We start from the raw sequence: 15,125 nt of genomic DNA on the forward strand, positions 1-15,125 counted from the left end.
AATATAAATAAAAAAACTTTTATATATTATATATATATGTAATGTTTGCATGTTATGCAGTAACTTACTAATAAATAATATAAATAAACAAAATTAATTTATATATTTTGTAATTTACAAGACATGAATATTACTCGAATGGTGAAATTTCACATTCATCGGAACATTAAAAATATTCGTACATCGTTAATAATTAATATAAATGTAATCGTTAATATTTCATGAAGATTACTTTTTTGGCGAATATAACTGCACATCTTTTTCACATACTTACTGTTCGAATTTTATCCCCCCCCCCATTACATATATACATAAAAGACGAGAGAAAGAGAGATAGATAGATAGAAAGAAAGAAAAGAAAAAAATGTCCGACTAATTCGAACTAATTTTGTGCGCTTGCAATTTTAATCGGTAAGGGACTAATGTAAGAGAAAAAAAGAAATAAAAAAAAAGAGAAGAGAGAGAAAGAAATAGAAAAGAGGGTGAGAGGAAAGAGAAAGAGGAGGAGGGGAGGAGGGGGAGGATGATGGTGAGAGAGAAGGGCAGTCCCATCGAACGAGTTCAGAGCGTATCGATGCATGCTTCAACGAGGTCGTGGAAAGAGGGTGGATTTTCCCCGTATGGCTTGAAATCGCGCAAGAGTACTAGAAAATGAGAGAGATAGAGAGAGAAAGAGAGGGGAGAGAAAACGTCAGAAGCACAAAATGAGAAGATATCCTTGAAGATCCTCGAACGAGAGGGACGAACATCATCCTCCGAGTTTCGCTAATTAGTTTTTAATCCAAATAGCTGCTTTATATAAAATATCCGTTTTTTTTTCAACCCCTTCTTTCCTCCTTGCTCCCCCACCTTGCTTTCATTCTACCCTTTCTTTCAATACTACTTTTTTCCCCTCTTTTTATCAACCTTAATTTCTACATCGTCGTGGAAGAATATTTGTAAAAAATTTGATTTCATCGTAATATAGAAATTAATGTAAGTACATTTTGAATTGAAGTACATTTCAATTTTTATATAAATGGATACAAAAAAAAAGAAATAGTTATTATGGTGTATTTGTAAATTATTAATCTGCTGCACGCATTTGGCAATCGAGATTATCTATTCTTTTTTTTCTTTTTTTAAAATAAATATTGCGAAGAAAAAATGATATAATAAAATTATGTAGTATTATAATTGAAATAAGAGATCATTAAATGTTCTTTGTATTTCGTGATACGTACAATGAAACGTAAAAATGTTTCATTGCGAGACATATTTTGATTGGTATCTAAAAATTTATTATAATTGTTATGGAAAGATATCGATTGATTTTCAAATGACTGTAAACACCAAAAATATGAAAATAAAAAGATAAAACAAGCGAGCCATTATGATTTTCACAACGATCAAACTATTTTGAAACCAATCGAAGTATATTTTGTACATTTTACATATCATTAAAAACAAAACAAAAATATTTAAGTGGCCTCTTTCCGCTGACGGGGAGGGAGGGGGAAACACCGTGTATATTATCATATTATTTATTATCGAACAGTTATAAAAATGTATTTTCATTGTGTGAAAGTTACTCGTTTTAAATTAAATTATTAAAAGAAATTTCTTTTTTTCAATCTAAACACAGATACAAATTAATTATTTTAATGATACAATTAAATAATAACCTTTGCTCAAAATTGATTTCAATTAAACGTTTGTAACTTTTGACAACGATTTAATTAATTTACGCGATATTTTATTTATATTAGAATCCGAAAACATTAATAATAATTAACTTATCTAAATATGAAAACAATTGAATTAACGAAACGATACAAGAGTTTGAAATAAGTTATACCGAAGATATAATCGTTACAAATGCGATGAAAAACGAGTAAAGTACTTCGAAATGGGTAGATGAGAATAAAGATAGATGAACAAATTTAATTTTCGTCGAAAAGTTCGAAGGTTAGGAAGACGAAGACGAAGAAGACGATAGAAAAATCATGCAAAGTAAACGTTTGCGTTAGTTATTGAAAACTTTACGACGCCAGAGCTTAGTTTTCTTTGTTGAAAAATGATTGGTCGCATTCGTATCGACGAATATATCGAATATTCCGACGAAATTTGTTGATTGTTAATCAACAAAAAGAAAAAAAAGCTCCCCTATTTTCTTTCTTGTTTTTTTTTACTTCGAAAGTACTACTTTGCAAACCACCAATACACAAAATATTGTTAGCCAATGACTAGGTGGGGGTGGGTGGGTGGTAGTGGGGGTTAGTAATAGAACGTGTACAACCATTTGTTCGACGAAACAAATTAGATTTCTTCGTTAACGAGCGAGAAATCTTTTCTTCCTTTTTTCTTTCTCTCTTTCTTTCTTTCTTTCTTTTGCTGCTGGCTTTTTTTACCCTTATTTTATTTCTTTTTTTTTTTTTTCGTTCTTTTCATTCCACCACCACTCCTTTCGCTCCTTTTTCTTCTTTTTTATCCCAGACTAGTACTACTACTACTACACTACAACGAGTGAAACGATAGTCTAACAGCTAGGTAAAGGCCGCTTTGCGAACACGAAAGAAAAGCTCGCTTCATTACGGCGAACGTGAATGAAAAAAAAAAAAGAAAAATAGTAAAGAGAAAAAGAGATATAAAAAAGGGGGTACAAGAGAGAGAAAGAAAGAAAGAAAGAGAGAAAGAGAAAAAAAAAGGGAATACAACGAAACGAACTACTCATGAGCGTTATCGATTTAATCAATTATTTTCAAATACTTACACACGGATAGACGATTGATAAATGGTATGTGTAGTAGACGTGAACACATATACGTCATTTAATATTTTACTTTTACAAATATATAGAATTATTTGTGATTATTAATTTAACACAAAGAACAAAAATTTTGCGAGATATAAATTATACTTCAAAGTAAATTATAATTAAATAAATTATAATATTTTTCGTGATACACAAATATTTTCATGTAAAAACAATTGAAAAATATATATAATATATATATTTTAATGATTAATAATTTATATAATATAATATTTATATAATATAAATATAATTAATAATTTATAATATATATATATATATATATTATATATATAAAAAATTATTAGATATATATATATATAACGTATAATAAAATTCTTCTTATGTTTTTTTTTCTTTTCTTTCAAAAATATTTAATTATTTCTCCTTATGACTTAAAAATGTGTGTGTTTCATCTAATAACTGAATTAATAATACTTTTTTAACGGTAAAGTATATTTTTCTTTTTTCTTTTTTTTTTTAATTAGATACACTCGATGATAATACGTAGTTGAAATATTTCGTCGAGAATTTGTTATTCGATAAAAAACAAATCTTGAATACGATTAATAATCCGATATGTGATAAAGTATGCCAATAACGTCAATTAGGCAAGTTTAATGAATAATCGGATTAGCAAAAATACGTATTGTATCGTGCCGTTGTAATCGTCAATGAGAAAGAGATAGAAAAGTGGGAATTAACTGAAGAGAGAATTCGAACAATTCGAAAAGTCGAATCAATTTAATAACTAGCATATCATACGTTTAATTGTTACTCAAAGCTCCATGATTTCTCTTTCCTTCATTCTCTCTCTTTCTCTCTTTCGAAATCAATATTCATGTTAATCGGTTGTCCGAACGATGATTTTCCGAATTTTGTCAGTATAATTAACGTTTATTAATTTTCGTTAATATAATTCTGATTAAAGCCCGTGGTTGTATTACTTAATTATCTCTTTTGTACATTTACCAATGTAACGTTTCGTTAGAAATATTATTTCATAAATTGCATCTAGAGTAACATTCTATGCTAATGTATCATTTTTACAAATCTAATACACATTTATCTTTCTTATATATATATATATACATAATTTATTTATATATAATATATAATAATATATAATAATATATGTATAATTTATATTATATATATAATGTAAATTACTAATGTAAAAAAAAGAAAATAAAAGACATTATATATATACACATAATTATATTATATATATAATATAATATAATATATAATAATATATAATAATATATGTATAATTTATATTATATATATAATATAAATTACTAATGTAAAAAAGAAAATGAAAGACATTATTACCAACACCGCATACGAAACGAATAAAATAAAATTGTATTTCAGAGAAATAATAATAATAATAATAATAATAAAAATAATAATAATAATAATATTCTTTTTATTTCGTAAAAATGAAAGAAAAAGTAATGAATATTCTTTTCAAAGTTTCTTATTCTTTTTTTTTTTTAAATACACGTATAAAGGAAAAAATAATACTAACGAAAAATACGTAATTATAATAACTATTAACGAAAATCTTACAAATTAAATAAATCAAATAAAATTGTGTGTGTGTTTTCGTTATAATTTAATTGAGAAGAAAAAAAAATATAGAAAAAGAATACATCGATACAGATTGTATCGTTATCGATCGCGGTTCGGTTGGAAACCACGTAACAAAGTTTGTTATCGTCGTTCTCATTGGTTCGAACGAATGAGACCACTAGCCCTGCCGATTTTCATGAATGACGTTCGCCATTTGCTTTGGGAAAAAGAGAAAAGTAGAAATAGACAAAGATAGAGAGATAGAGAGAGAGAAAAGAAAAATAAAAAGATAGAGAAAAAGGAACGATTTTCCTTGCGTTCGGTGCATTTTCCAAGCTTACGGTTTTACGATGACTCATCTAACATACGAAATTATACTGCTTCGTCCCCCCATTGTCCGAGAAATCTACTCACTCCTTTTCTCTCTACATCATTGAGTTCTTACGTTCGTAGAACCGTACACACATACACACAGATATACACGTGTGTGTGCACATAAAATCGAAGAATACTAGGATCTGCTTTTTCTTGGTCATACTATTCGTTCGCATTGAATCTTTACCAAAAAACAAAATGGTATTATGTTAAAATTTGTACATAAAATCGAAATGAAAATAGTATATATAAAGAAGACAGGTAAAATGAAAAAAAAAGTGCAATTTCAATGATTATTCGATGATTAATGATGATTAAGTTAAATATAAAAATAAATATATAAATAAATATATAAATTAAATATATAAATAAATATATATATATAAATAATTAACTAAAAATATAAATTAAATATATAAATTAAATATATAAATAAATACTAAAATTCAGAAAGAAATATTGATCAAATGATAAAAGAAAATGAGAGAGAAAAAAAAAGATAAAGAGAAAGAGAAGAAAATTAAATATGAAATTCGTTAAATAATTGGACGTGAAATGATTTAGTTAATAATTAAATGCGATGTCGGGATAGTAAAGTTTAAAAGATGTTTGATAAAAATTCAAATTCGTCAAATTATTCGACGTAAAATGATTAAATAAATTATTAATCGAGAGAAGAAATAGTATATATATATTCACAAAAATAAATCTGTAGAAAATAGAGGAGAGAAAGAAAGATAAAGAGTGGAAAATATAAAAATGGAATTCATTCAAATATTAAATGAAAAATGATTTAGTTAATAATTAATCAAACACGAGGAACAAATGAAAAAAAGAAAGAAATAGAAAAAAAATATCCTATAACAACCAGGATGATAGAAAGAAATAGAGGGATGAATATGTGGAAAAATGATAAAAGAACAATTAAAATTAAAATTCGTATAATTATTCAAAATGAAAAATGTGTAATTAATTTAAATAATTAAATACGAAAAAGATGAAAGATAAGAATGAATATTGAATTTGAACAACGATACAAAACTGAAATAATCTAACGCGAATAATGCGAAAAGCATTGAAAGCATGATATACGAATAAAAAGAAGAAGAAAAAGACAAAAATTTGTATAAATATTCATTCAAAGAATATAAAACGCGATTAAGTTAATAATTAAATATACGAGAAATGCGATAAAAATGAACATTGAATAAAAACGCGCGATACGAAAGACTACAGTAATATAACACGAATGATGACGCAGAGAGATTGGAGGGTAGAAAAATTAGGATTAATGTAGTGTATCAAAGCAATAAAAAAAAAAAAAAAATAACCTGCCAAATGTACGCGTTGACGCTGTACCGAGAAAATTAACGAGTATCGATAACTCGTACGAAAGGGTTATCTCAATGCAGATATAACTGACAAATGGAGGAACAAAATATATAGTCGATCAAAGATTTATAATCCTATTAAAATGGCGCGCGTAAAATAACGATGGGATTTGGAAATGCATCAAATAAATCGTCCGTTTAAATTCGTTCCTTTTGAAAACAACGTTTTCTCTGATTATAATATACGAAAATTATATACGATTATATTACTCATCGTTTTCATGCTCTTTTCAGATATCCTCAGATTAGTTCGAGCAATTACAATTGGAGTTATCTTTGGGTAACTAATAATATTCTCTGGAATCAGATTAAACCGACTAATTTCATCGATTAAAACGTATTTACCGATATCCTACGATATTTAGTAACGTACTAATTAACAGCTTGTCAATATTCATTTATTCGAAATAGTAAAATAAGATCTGCCTGAATGTGGATTAATTATTTTATAAGAAACATTCCTAATAATAATAATAATAATAATAATAATAATAATAATAATAATAATAATAATAATAATAATAATAATAATAAGGACAGTATAAGACTTAGGGGGATCAGAAACGTTTAATCGATCATTGTCTTCTCTTGGGCATTCCCATCGGCCCACATGGGAATACTAATTCGGCGAATTACCGAAATCGCGTTTAGGCGCGCGGCTTCCACGCATATGGGGTTGTTGGTTGCGGTGGTTAATGCGTTTCACAGGGACACCCATGGGATTGGACCGAACCAACCAATGCTTGCATTCGTCAAAATCCAGAACAGGAAATCCATTTTGATGCGAACTTTTGCGGTAAACCTTTATTACCATGTGTGATTTGCGAATGATTTTCGAATGAAAATTGTATACACGTGTTATCCTTATCCTATTTATTCTTTGTTTTCTGTTAATAATTAATCTATCAGTTCAATATTATTCCGATTGGATTTTTTGCATTATGGAAATTATATATTTTATATTTTTCTTTAATTATTTAATATTGATAAATGTATGTTATCATGAAATTATCTACTTTGTTTTATTTGTTTTTCTTATCATTTTCATACTAAATGATATTACGAATGCAAAATGATTCATTAATAATATTAACAAATATATTACGAATCAAAAATTTTGTTCTGTTATTTATTAAATATAAAAATTCAATAAAACTATAATGGTATATATATGCATGTTTGAATTTTAATAATTATAATTCATTCGTTCGAATGAAATAATATATCAAAGTGGTGTTTTTTGATTTTATATCTAAATATTGTATTTTTATATCTATCTTTTGAGGTAAGATTATTAAAAAAAGAAAAAAAAGAGAAAAAAACTTACCAAGAACGGTGCCAGCGTATGAATGAGAAATGTCGAATGGTATAGATCCATGAGTGCCTTCAAATGTAACGTCTTTACTAAAGATATTATCATCGCGAATCAATCGTATCGTCCACAATCTGCAAAAATAAACGAAATCATTTTGTTAAATATAATATACGTATATATATATATATATAAATAAAATTGTTTTAATTAAAAAAAAGAAAAACAAAATGAGAATATGAAAAAATATAACAGTTAAGATTAAGAGAGAAGAAAACTTTGTACGAATCAATCGTTAAAATAATAAAGATAAAAAAATAAAGTATTTTTGTTATCTTACACGATTAGAGTAATAAAATCTTCGTGACAAATTGAATTTATTATTCTCGATTAATAGATTTAATGAATAAGAGTACAAATGAATAAAAGCACAAATGTTTGAGTATCACAATTTATGTATGCATAAATAAACAACATATTTTAAAATACACACACACACACATATGTATATATACAAATGAATAAAAGTACAAATGTTTGAGAATCACAATTTACGTATGTATAAATAAACAACATATTTTAAAATACACACACACATATATGTATATTATATATATATTAAATTATATATCATATTATCAAGTATATGATATATCATAGTCAGTATGATGATATATATCATATTAAATCATATATAAATATATATCATATTAAATTCATATGAATTTTTATAATAAAAATACAAATATTAAAATAAATATATAAATATATATTTTGATGATATATAAAAAATATCTCTGATAAAAAAGAACGATGAACGAAAAATCTCGGACAACGTTTAATATCCTTGTAAAGAAAATGAATGTCCTTAAGAAAGAAAAGAAAAAGAAAAAGATCGTAGAAACGTATTTGCCGTTAAATTACGCGTTGATTTTCCAGCATTTAAACCTACCACGCTCGTTATAAACCGGAAAAAGGAGGAACCAAGAGGCTCGGTTCAGGGACGACAGAAAAGATGGAAGTTAGTGGCAGAAACGAGAAAGTGGTGGTAGAAAATGAGTGGTAGGAAGGGAGGAAAGGAGGTGGGGTAGGGGTAGGGGGTAGGGTGTGTAAGGTTTTACCCTTTCAAATTTTGCCATCGCGAGTTAATTTGCATAAGAGCTGTACGGCCGTTAGAGTCAATTAATAATCGACCTACTCCATGTTCTCTTTCTCTCTCTCTCTCTCTCTTACACACACACATTCTTTTTCTTTCTTTGTAATAACAATAATAATCTCAGTATGCACTCGCGGTATTCCTGCAAAAAGCCGGTAATCCGATAATACGTTGGCTAAGGAAGTCAGCGTGTCGACGAGACAAGAGAGAGAAAGAGAGAAATAGAAATAAAGAGAGAGAGAGGGGGGAGGGTAGATAAGAGCAGAGTATAGGAGGATAAGAAGAAGAAGAAGCAGCTTCATCGTCACTTAACCGTTTTGCCTCCTTCTGCAAGAGATTATGAATTTCGCATGGACGTGAATATAACTCTGAACTTTGCACCATTTCATATACCCCAGGCATTCTCTTTCTCTCTTTCTTTTTCTCTATTTTTCTCTCTCCTTCAAAGGAAGAATATTAACTCGAGTCAACGTACGAGTTCACTTTTTGTAAATCGGATGCGTCTAATAAAGAAACTTCTTTAACTTATTATTCTCACTCTTTTTCTTTTCCTCTCTCTTTCTTTCTCTTTGTCTTTCTATCTCTCTCTCTCTCTTTCTCTCTGTGATATGATACACAAGAAAATATTAGACTTACGAATATAAATTATACCATTACAATTTTAATATTTAACAAACCGAAAAATGTTTAACGTAATTGTAAAAGAAAACAGAACGAAAAAAAAAACGGAAATAATTTCTTTTGTGTATAGAGAACTTTATGCATATCAAATAAGGATCTTATTGTTCGAGTTAAAAAAAGAATAAAAAAATTCGGAGAACTACCCCGTTTCTTTGTCTTTTTTTTTGTTTTTTCTTTTAATTCTTTTTTTTTTACATCTACTTCTTCTAATTGGAACGATTATAATAGGTTAAAAAGTTCCCGATTGATTATGAAAGAAAAATTCTGTTGGAAGATTTTTAAAATCAATTATTTCCTTTTTTCCAAATTTTTTCGTAGGGTAATTTATTTGTTGCCCCCTCCCCCTCTCAAAGTTGTACAACCGTTCCCTTAAAGCTTGTAATATATATTTTAATGCTAATGACAAAATTGTTATAAAAATAAAATAATTAATATTCTAAATTGTTCACATATGAAACATTTTGTTCACAGTGTAGAAAATGGTGCATAAGATCTCCGTATATATTTGTATAATATAATTATTCATAAAGATTTATAGCGAGAAATGTAAAAGTCAAATTTAATTGGCGATCCTTTCACTTTTTCTCCCTTTTTTTTCTTTTTTTTTTTCTTTTATCTTCCACATATACAAGGTGTCCTGTAACCAATGGTACAAGCTAGCAAGGAGGAGAATGTTCTACAAAAATAATCGTACAAATAAAATTCGTTCGCGCGTATTAATGTAGAGATGCATTTAGCATAAGTGCATCCACGATGCATCCGCGAAGAAAAAAATCAAATACTGATAAAAAATTCGAACGTATTGTGTTGCATGGATTTTTTTTTTCTCTTTCTATTTTTACTTTATAAAAGATTAGTAATACATTCCAATTAACAGAATCACTCTGTATATATATCGAGTTCTATCGTTTCTTATTCAATTCATAGATCTCGATAACACATTAACGAGAGTATAATTCGTAATTGTCGCTAATTGACCTCGCCTTTGAAATATCTATCAAACGAGAAAGGAAATAAAATTAAAAGAAGAAGAATAATAAAGGAATAAAGGTAAGGTACGGGGGGAGGGGAGGGGGGGAAATACCTTTCGCGTTGTATCATTTGAAAATCGTATAAAACAATAAGCTTCGTTTGTGGAATTTAATAACGCTTCGTCGATATTGCCGATAATGCAACTATTGAAAAAGTTAAGGAAGAAGAAGAAGAAGAAGAAGAAGAGGAAAAAAAAATAAATGTAAAAAGAGAATAAAGAAGTTTCTTCTTTATATTCGATACTGAAATAAGAATACTCTCGTTTAACTTCGGAAAATCTAATATTCACGAACATATGTATTCATTTATGTACAACCCAATATGATTCTTCCTATCATTTACATAGACAGAATACACGTGTACCTATAATAATAAAATAGTTTTTCTCGAATTGTAGTTTAAGAAAATAAATTTAACGAATTATTATAAAAGAACGTATACAGGTAGATTCTTTGTTTTTTTTTTTAACGAAATAGAACAGAAAAATAATAATCCTCCCCCCTTTCTCCCCTTACCCATCAGAAAAATTGGTTTGAAGTAATCAAGAATTTATGTTATTGCGATCAATTTAAAACTAAACGTAATTGGCAAGTGTTTTAGATTTTTTTTTTTATTAAAAAATCCCCCTTGACATAGAATTTATATTTATATCGGTTCAATTATATCTCCAATCTCATTCAAAATAATTCAAAATAAAATAATAAATAACTTGTCATATATCACACCAAACGAATTAATAACAGAACAAAGTATATAGGTATGTAGATAAGTAATTAGTGAAAAGTGTTACCTAAAAATTGAATTTTCTTTTTAATACAGGAAATATTTATATATTATTTCATTTTCTATAAACTAATCTAACTCTTTCTTTATACACTCGTACATAAATCTGTATTACTTTTTATTGTTATTTCTAAAATTAACAAAATTATTAAATTAAACAAGTATATTCATAAAATAATAATAACAATACTATAACATGATTAACGTGATTTCTTCCACATTTGTGTATAACATTATCTTACAATTAATAAAATATTTCAAAATTTCAACAGTAAATCTATTATTGGTATGTAGATAAGTAATCAGTAAAAAGTGTTACCTAAAAATTGAATTTTCTTTTTAATACAGGAAATATTTATATATTATTTCATTTTCTATAAACTAATCTAACTCTTTCTTTTTATACACTCGTACATAAATCTGTATTACTCTTTATTGTTTTTTCTAAAATTAACAAAATTATTAAATTAAACAAGTATATTCATAAAATAATAATAACAATACTATAACATGATTAACGTGATTTCTTCCACATTTGTGTATAACATTATCTTACAATTAATAAAATATTACAAAATTTCAATAGTAAACTTATTATTTTTAAATAAAAAAAAAAATAATAATAATAATATTAGATAAAAAATAGGAAAAAAGAATGAAACGAGTTTAATCAATATATGAAATATTACGATAAAATCGATGGTGTTTTCGATACTGTAAGAGAATTTTTGAAAAAGCTTTTACAACCACATCTCATCTCGCTTTCTCTCTCTCTCTCTCTCTTTACCAACTCCAATCGAGTTATTCCGTTTATAGAACATTGTCGTGCTTTGCTCGCATTCAACCTGTGCCCACGTATGAGAAAACTGGATTCACATGGTCCGAGGTGTGCCGAGAGTTCGCAACCTATTCAAGAAGTAAGTCCCGACGAGTGCACGGTATGCAATCCCGTACGTTTATGTTAGAATGCGACAAAAGGCATCCATTCGTGACCGACAAGGAAAAAGATAGAAAAAGAAAGAGAAAGAGAGAGAGAAGAAAATCTCCATGAAATTTTATTTAGGAAAAAAAAGAAAAAAAAGGGGGAAAAGAATGACAAACGAAGTAATTTAAAAACTCTTTCTCTACATTTTGTTCCCCATCTCTTCTCTCTCTCTTTCTCTCGTACTCTCATAATTAGTTCTGTCTCTCATTCTTCCTCTTAATGTTAATTCTTGACTTGTCACGAATGAAATTCCTTTACGACGAGATTCGTGATACAAGATGATCCTTGCTTGCTTGCTTGATGATCTACCTAAGTAATTATTTTTAAAACGTGTAATAAAAAAAAGAAAATAAATGTATAGGGTAGAGATGGAAGATACTTTGAAGAGGATCACTTACAAAGACATTGTCATCGGTATAAAGGAGGAATAAGTGAAAAAGGAGAAAAAGAATGAATGAAAGAAAGAGATAAAGATAGAAAGAAAGAAAGAGAGAGAGAAATGGAAAGAGAAATGTAAGAACATTCTACTAAGGTTCCCCTACGACAAGGAACGACGACGACAACGACAAAGAAGACATGTGGAAAGGAAGAGAAAAATACATAGATAGATAGACTAACTGGTAGTAGTGTTGGTGGTGATGGTGGTGGTGGTGGTGGTGGTGATACAGACCGACCTACTCCTGTTTACATTTTATTGCTCACCGTGGATTCAAACGATTTACATAAAGAGAGACGAAGAACGGTTGTAGTTACACCGCGTCGAAAGCTAACGCGTGATAGTGGAAAAATAGAGGAGGATTCTATCTTGCAAGAGGAATAGTGTATCTTCGGGTGAGATATTTTTCTCTGGTCTAGTCAAAATAGGTGAGAATAAAAAGAATGTGGAGTAATATAAAACGAGTTAAGAGGAGGGGGGGTAGTAGTGGTTGTGGTGATGGTAATGGTACGAGTTAGAAGAGGATAAACGATGAAGGGATGAGGGTGGAACTGGAAGTAGAAAATTTGGAAAGTACTATGGGGTGTTACCGTTGAAACCCATCTAACAACGACAGGAACGCAAATAAAACGGGGTATTGTACGGGAAGTTGTGCAAATCAGATCGATCTTGCCACGATCTCCAGGATACCTCAACAACCATGCACAAAATATATATATTCGAATATTTTTGTCTCCTGTCACGTATGGTTTCGCGTTGAGCATTGCAAACAACGTGAAGCAGAACCCAGACGCGAGCTGGGGTGGTGACGTTATCGCTTCCCTGAAATACTAAGCTTCTATTTTCCATGAATATCGTCAAGCGGAAATACGGCTACACGTACCATCGACCTTTTCTTTCTTTTTTTTACCCCCCTCCCCCTTTTGTCTCTCTCGCGATCTAGTTGAGATGCATCCGATAAATTAGCGGATATTAAACCTTTCTCTGTCGTAGTTGAATTTTATTTTAAATTCTGAAAATAGAAATTGCTATTCAACGTGTATGTGTTGTTCCATGTGTTTTATCTAGATCGAATTTTCTTCTTCTTGTAGAATATATATATATGTGTGTGTGGATATATTTATTGTTTAATCTTCTATAAAATTATGTAACTCTTTTTACACCCACTCATATTGTATAGGTATGTATGTATATATTTCTTTTGTTTTGTTATCATTACAAATTTAATTGAGCCATTCATGTTTGCACAAAATGTCGAGAAAATTATCGTATTAATATAAATTAACGTATCATTTATTATTGAACAGTCATCAAAATACTTTTTTATTTAATCGTATTTTATTTGATTATTAAGGCAATTATTTGGTTTAAATATTACAAATTAAATACCCATATATCGAACGAGAGAGCACTTCGATAATACATTTATAGAAAAAAAAAAATAAAAATCTGGAAAGTGGAGTTAATCGTTTTAACTTGCGAACGATCTCAATAATTGCTCGCATTTATGATACATGCTATAATTTGATTATAAAAAAAAAATAGACGATAAATTGATATTAGACAAAATTTGTTAATCGATTGCAATACGAATAAAGACTAATAGTTTCCACATATATGAAAAAAAGTGTACAGGAGATTTAATCGAATCGCGAATTTGTTCGACTTTCTTCACCTTCCGTCTCTCGTACAATTCTCCTTTTACATTTGGTAGACCGATTCCATCGATAGATTATTCCTACGATCGTAGAAATACCTTTCCGTGAGGTTCTAATTGCTTCCTTTGAAATCAGAAATCATAGGGGGGAAAGGGCAGAGGGGAAAGGGCAGGGGGTGGAGTAGAATCGACTTAACGTCGAAGTTTGTTCGGAACTTCATCCTCCTAGAATCGGCCACAAATCAAGCACCAGGTTCCTCGTCGATAATCAGAATCAGAGAAATACAACTACCACCATCCGGTGTAACTTAACAACCCCGGCCGGCATTATAACTAACCCCTACACTACAAATATAATCCCTCTATAAATTAAACAATGTATGTGTGTGTTATATACCATTTTACTTAGAGAAAAACTATTTATATCCAAAGATTAACGCGACTTCATTTAATACAATCAAATGGATAAGAAACAAAATAGAATAATAATAATATTTCAATCAATTTGGGTATATAATATAATATAATACACTACGGTGATCGACATAGTATTGTTTTATATAAATATTCGCAAAATACAAAAAAAAAAAAAAATATTTAATATAACTATTTTACATATTCTATTTCCTACGAATTAATATTCCTCCTATTTTTCTTTTCGAATAATCGAACTTTAATAATCTTTAAAAAAGAAAAATAATTTCTTTCTTCTTACTCTTGTAACTTCTCGTGTAACTTTAGATCGGTAAATAATTCGAAAAAGAAATAATAAGAAAGAAGAGAGAAAGAATGAGAGAATATATAATAATATAAATAAAAATAAAAGTTTCATAACTCTTGTTGGAATTTTCACGAGTAATTCTTGGATTATCTTGTTCTCGGGTTTATTCTCGGAAAAAAAAAAAAAGAAAAAGAAAATAAAAAGATATGTCACCCCTTTTCGAC

The 15,125-nt window shown here is 28.5% G+C and overlaps 1 protein-coding gene across 1 annotated transcript in view; it reads right to left on the reverse strand.

Moving 5' to 3' along the window:
* Positions 1-15,125, reverse strand: part of LOC122523545 (disintegrin and metalloproteinase domain-containing protein 10-like) — a 31,992-nt gene that overhangs the window by 13,093 nt on the left and 3,774 nt on the right. The window contains 1 exon segment of the mRNA XM_043645367.1: positions 7,466-7,584. Within this exon segment, the coding sequence (XP_043501302.1) occupies positions 7,466-7,584 (119 nt within the window).

This window comes from Polistes fuscatus, unplaced genomic scaffold (genome assembly GCF_010416935.1).
Source record: "Polistes fuscatus isolate 324 unplaced genomic scaffold, CU_Pfus_HIC Scaffold6, whole genome shotgun sequence".
Classification (NCBI taxonomy): domain Eukaryota; kingdom Metazoa; phylum Arthropoda; class Insecta; order Hymenoptera; family Vespidae; genus Polistes; species Polistes fuscatus.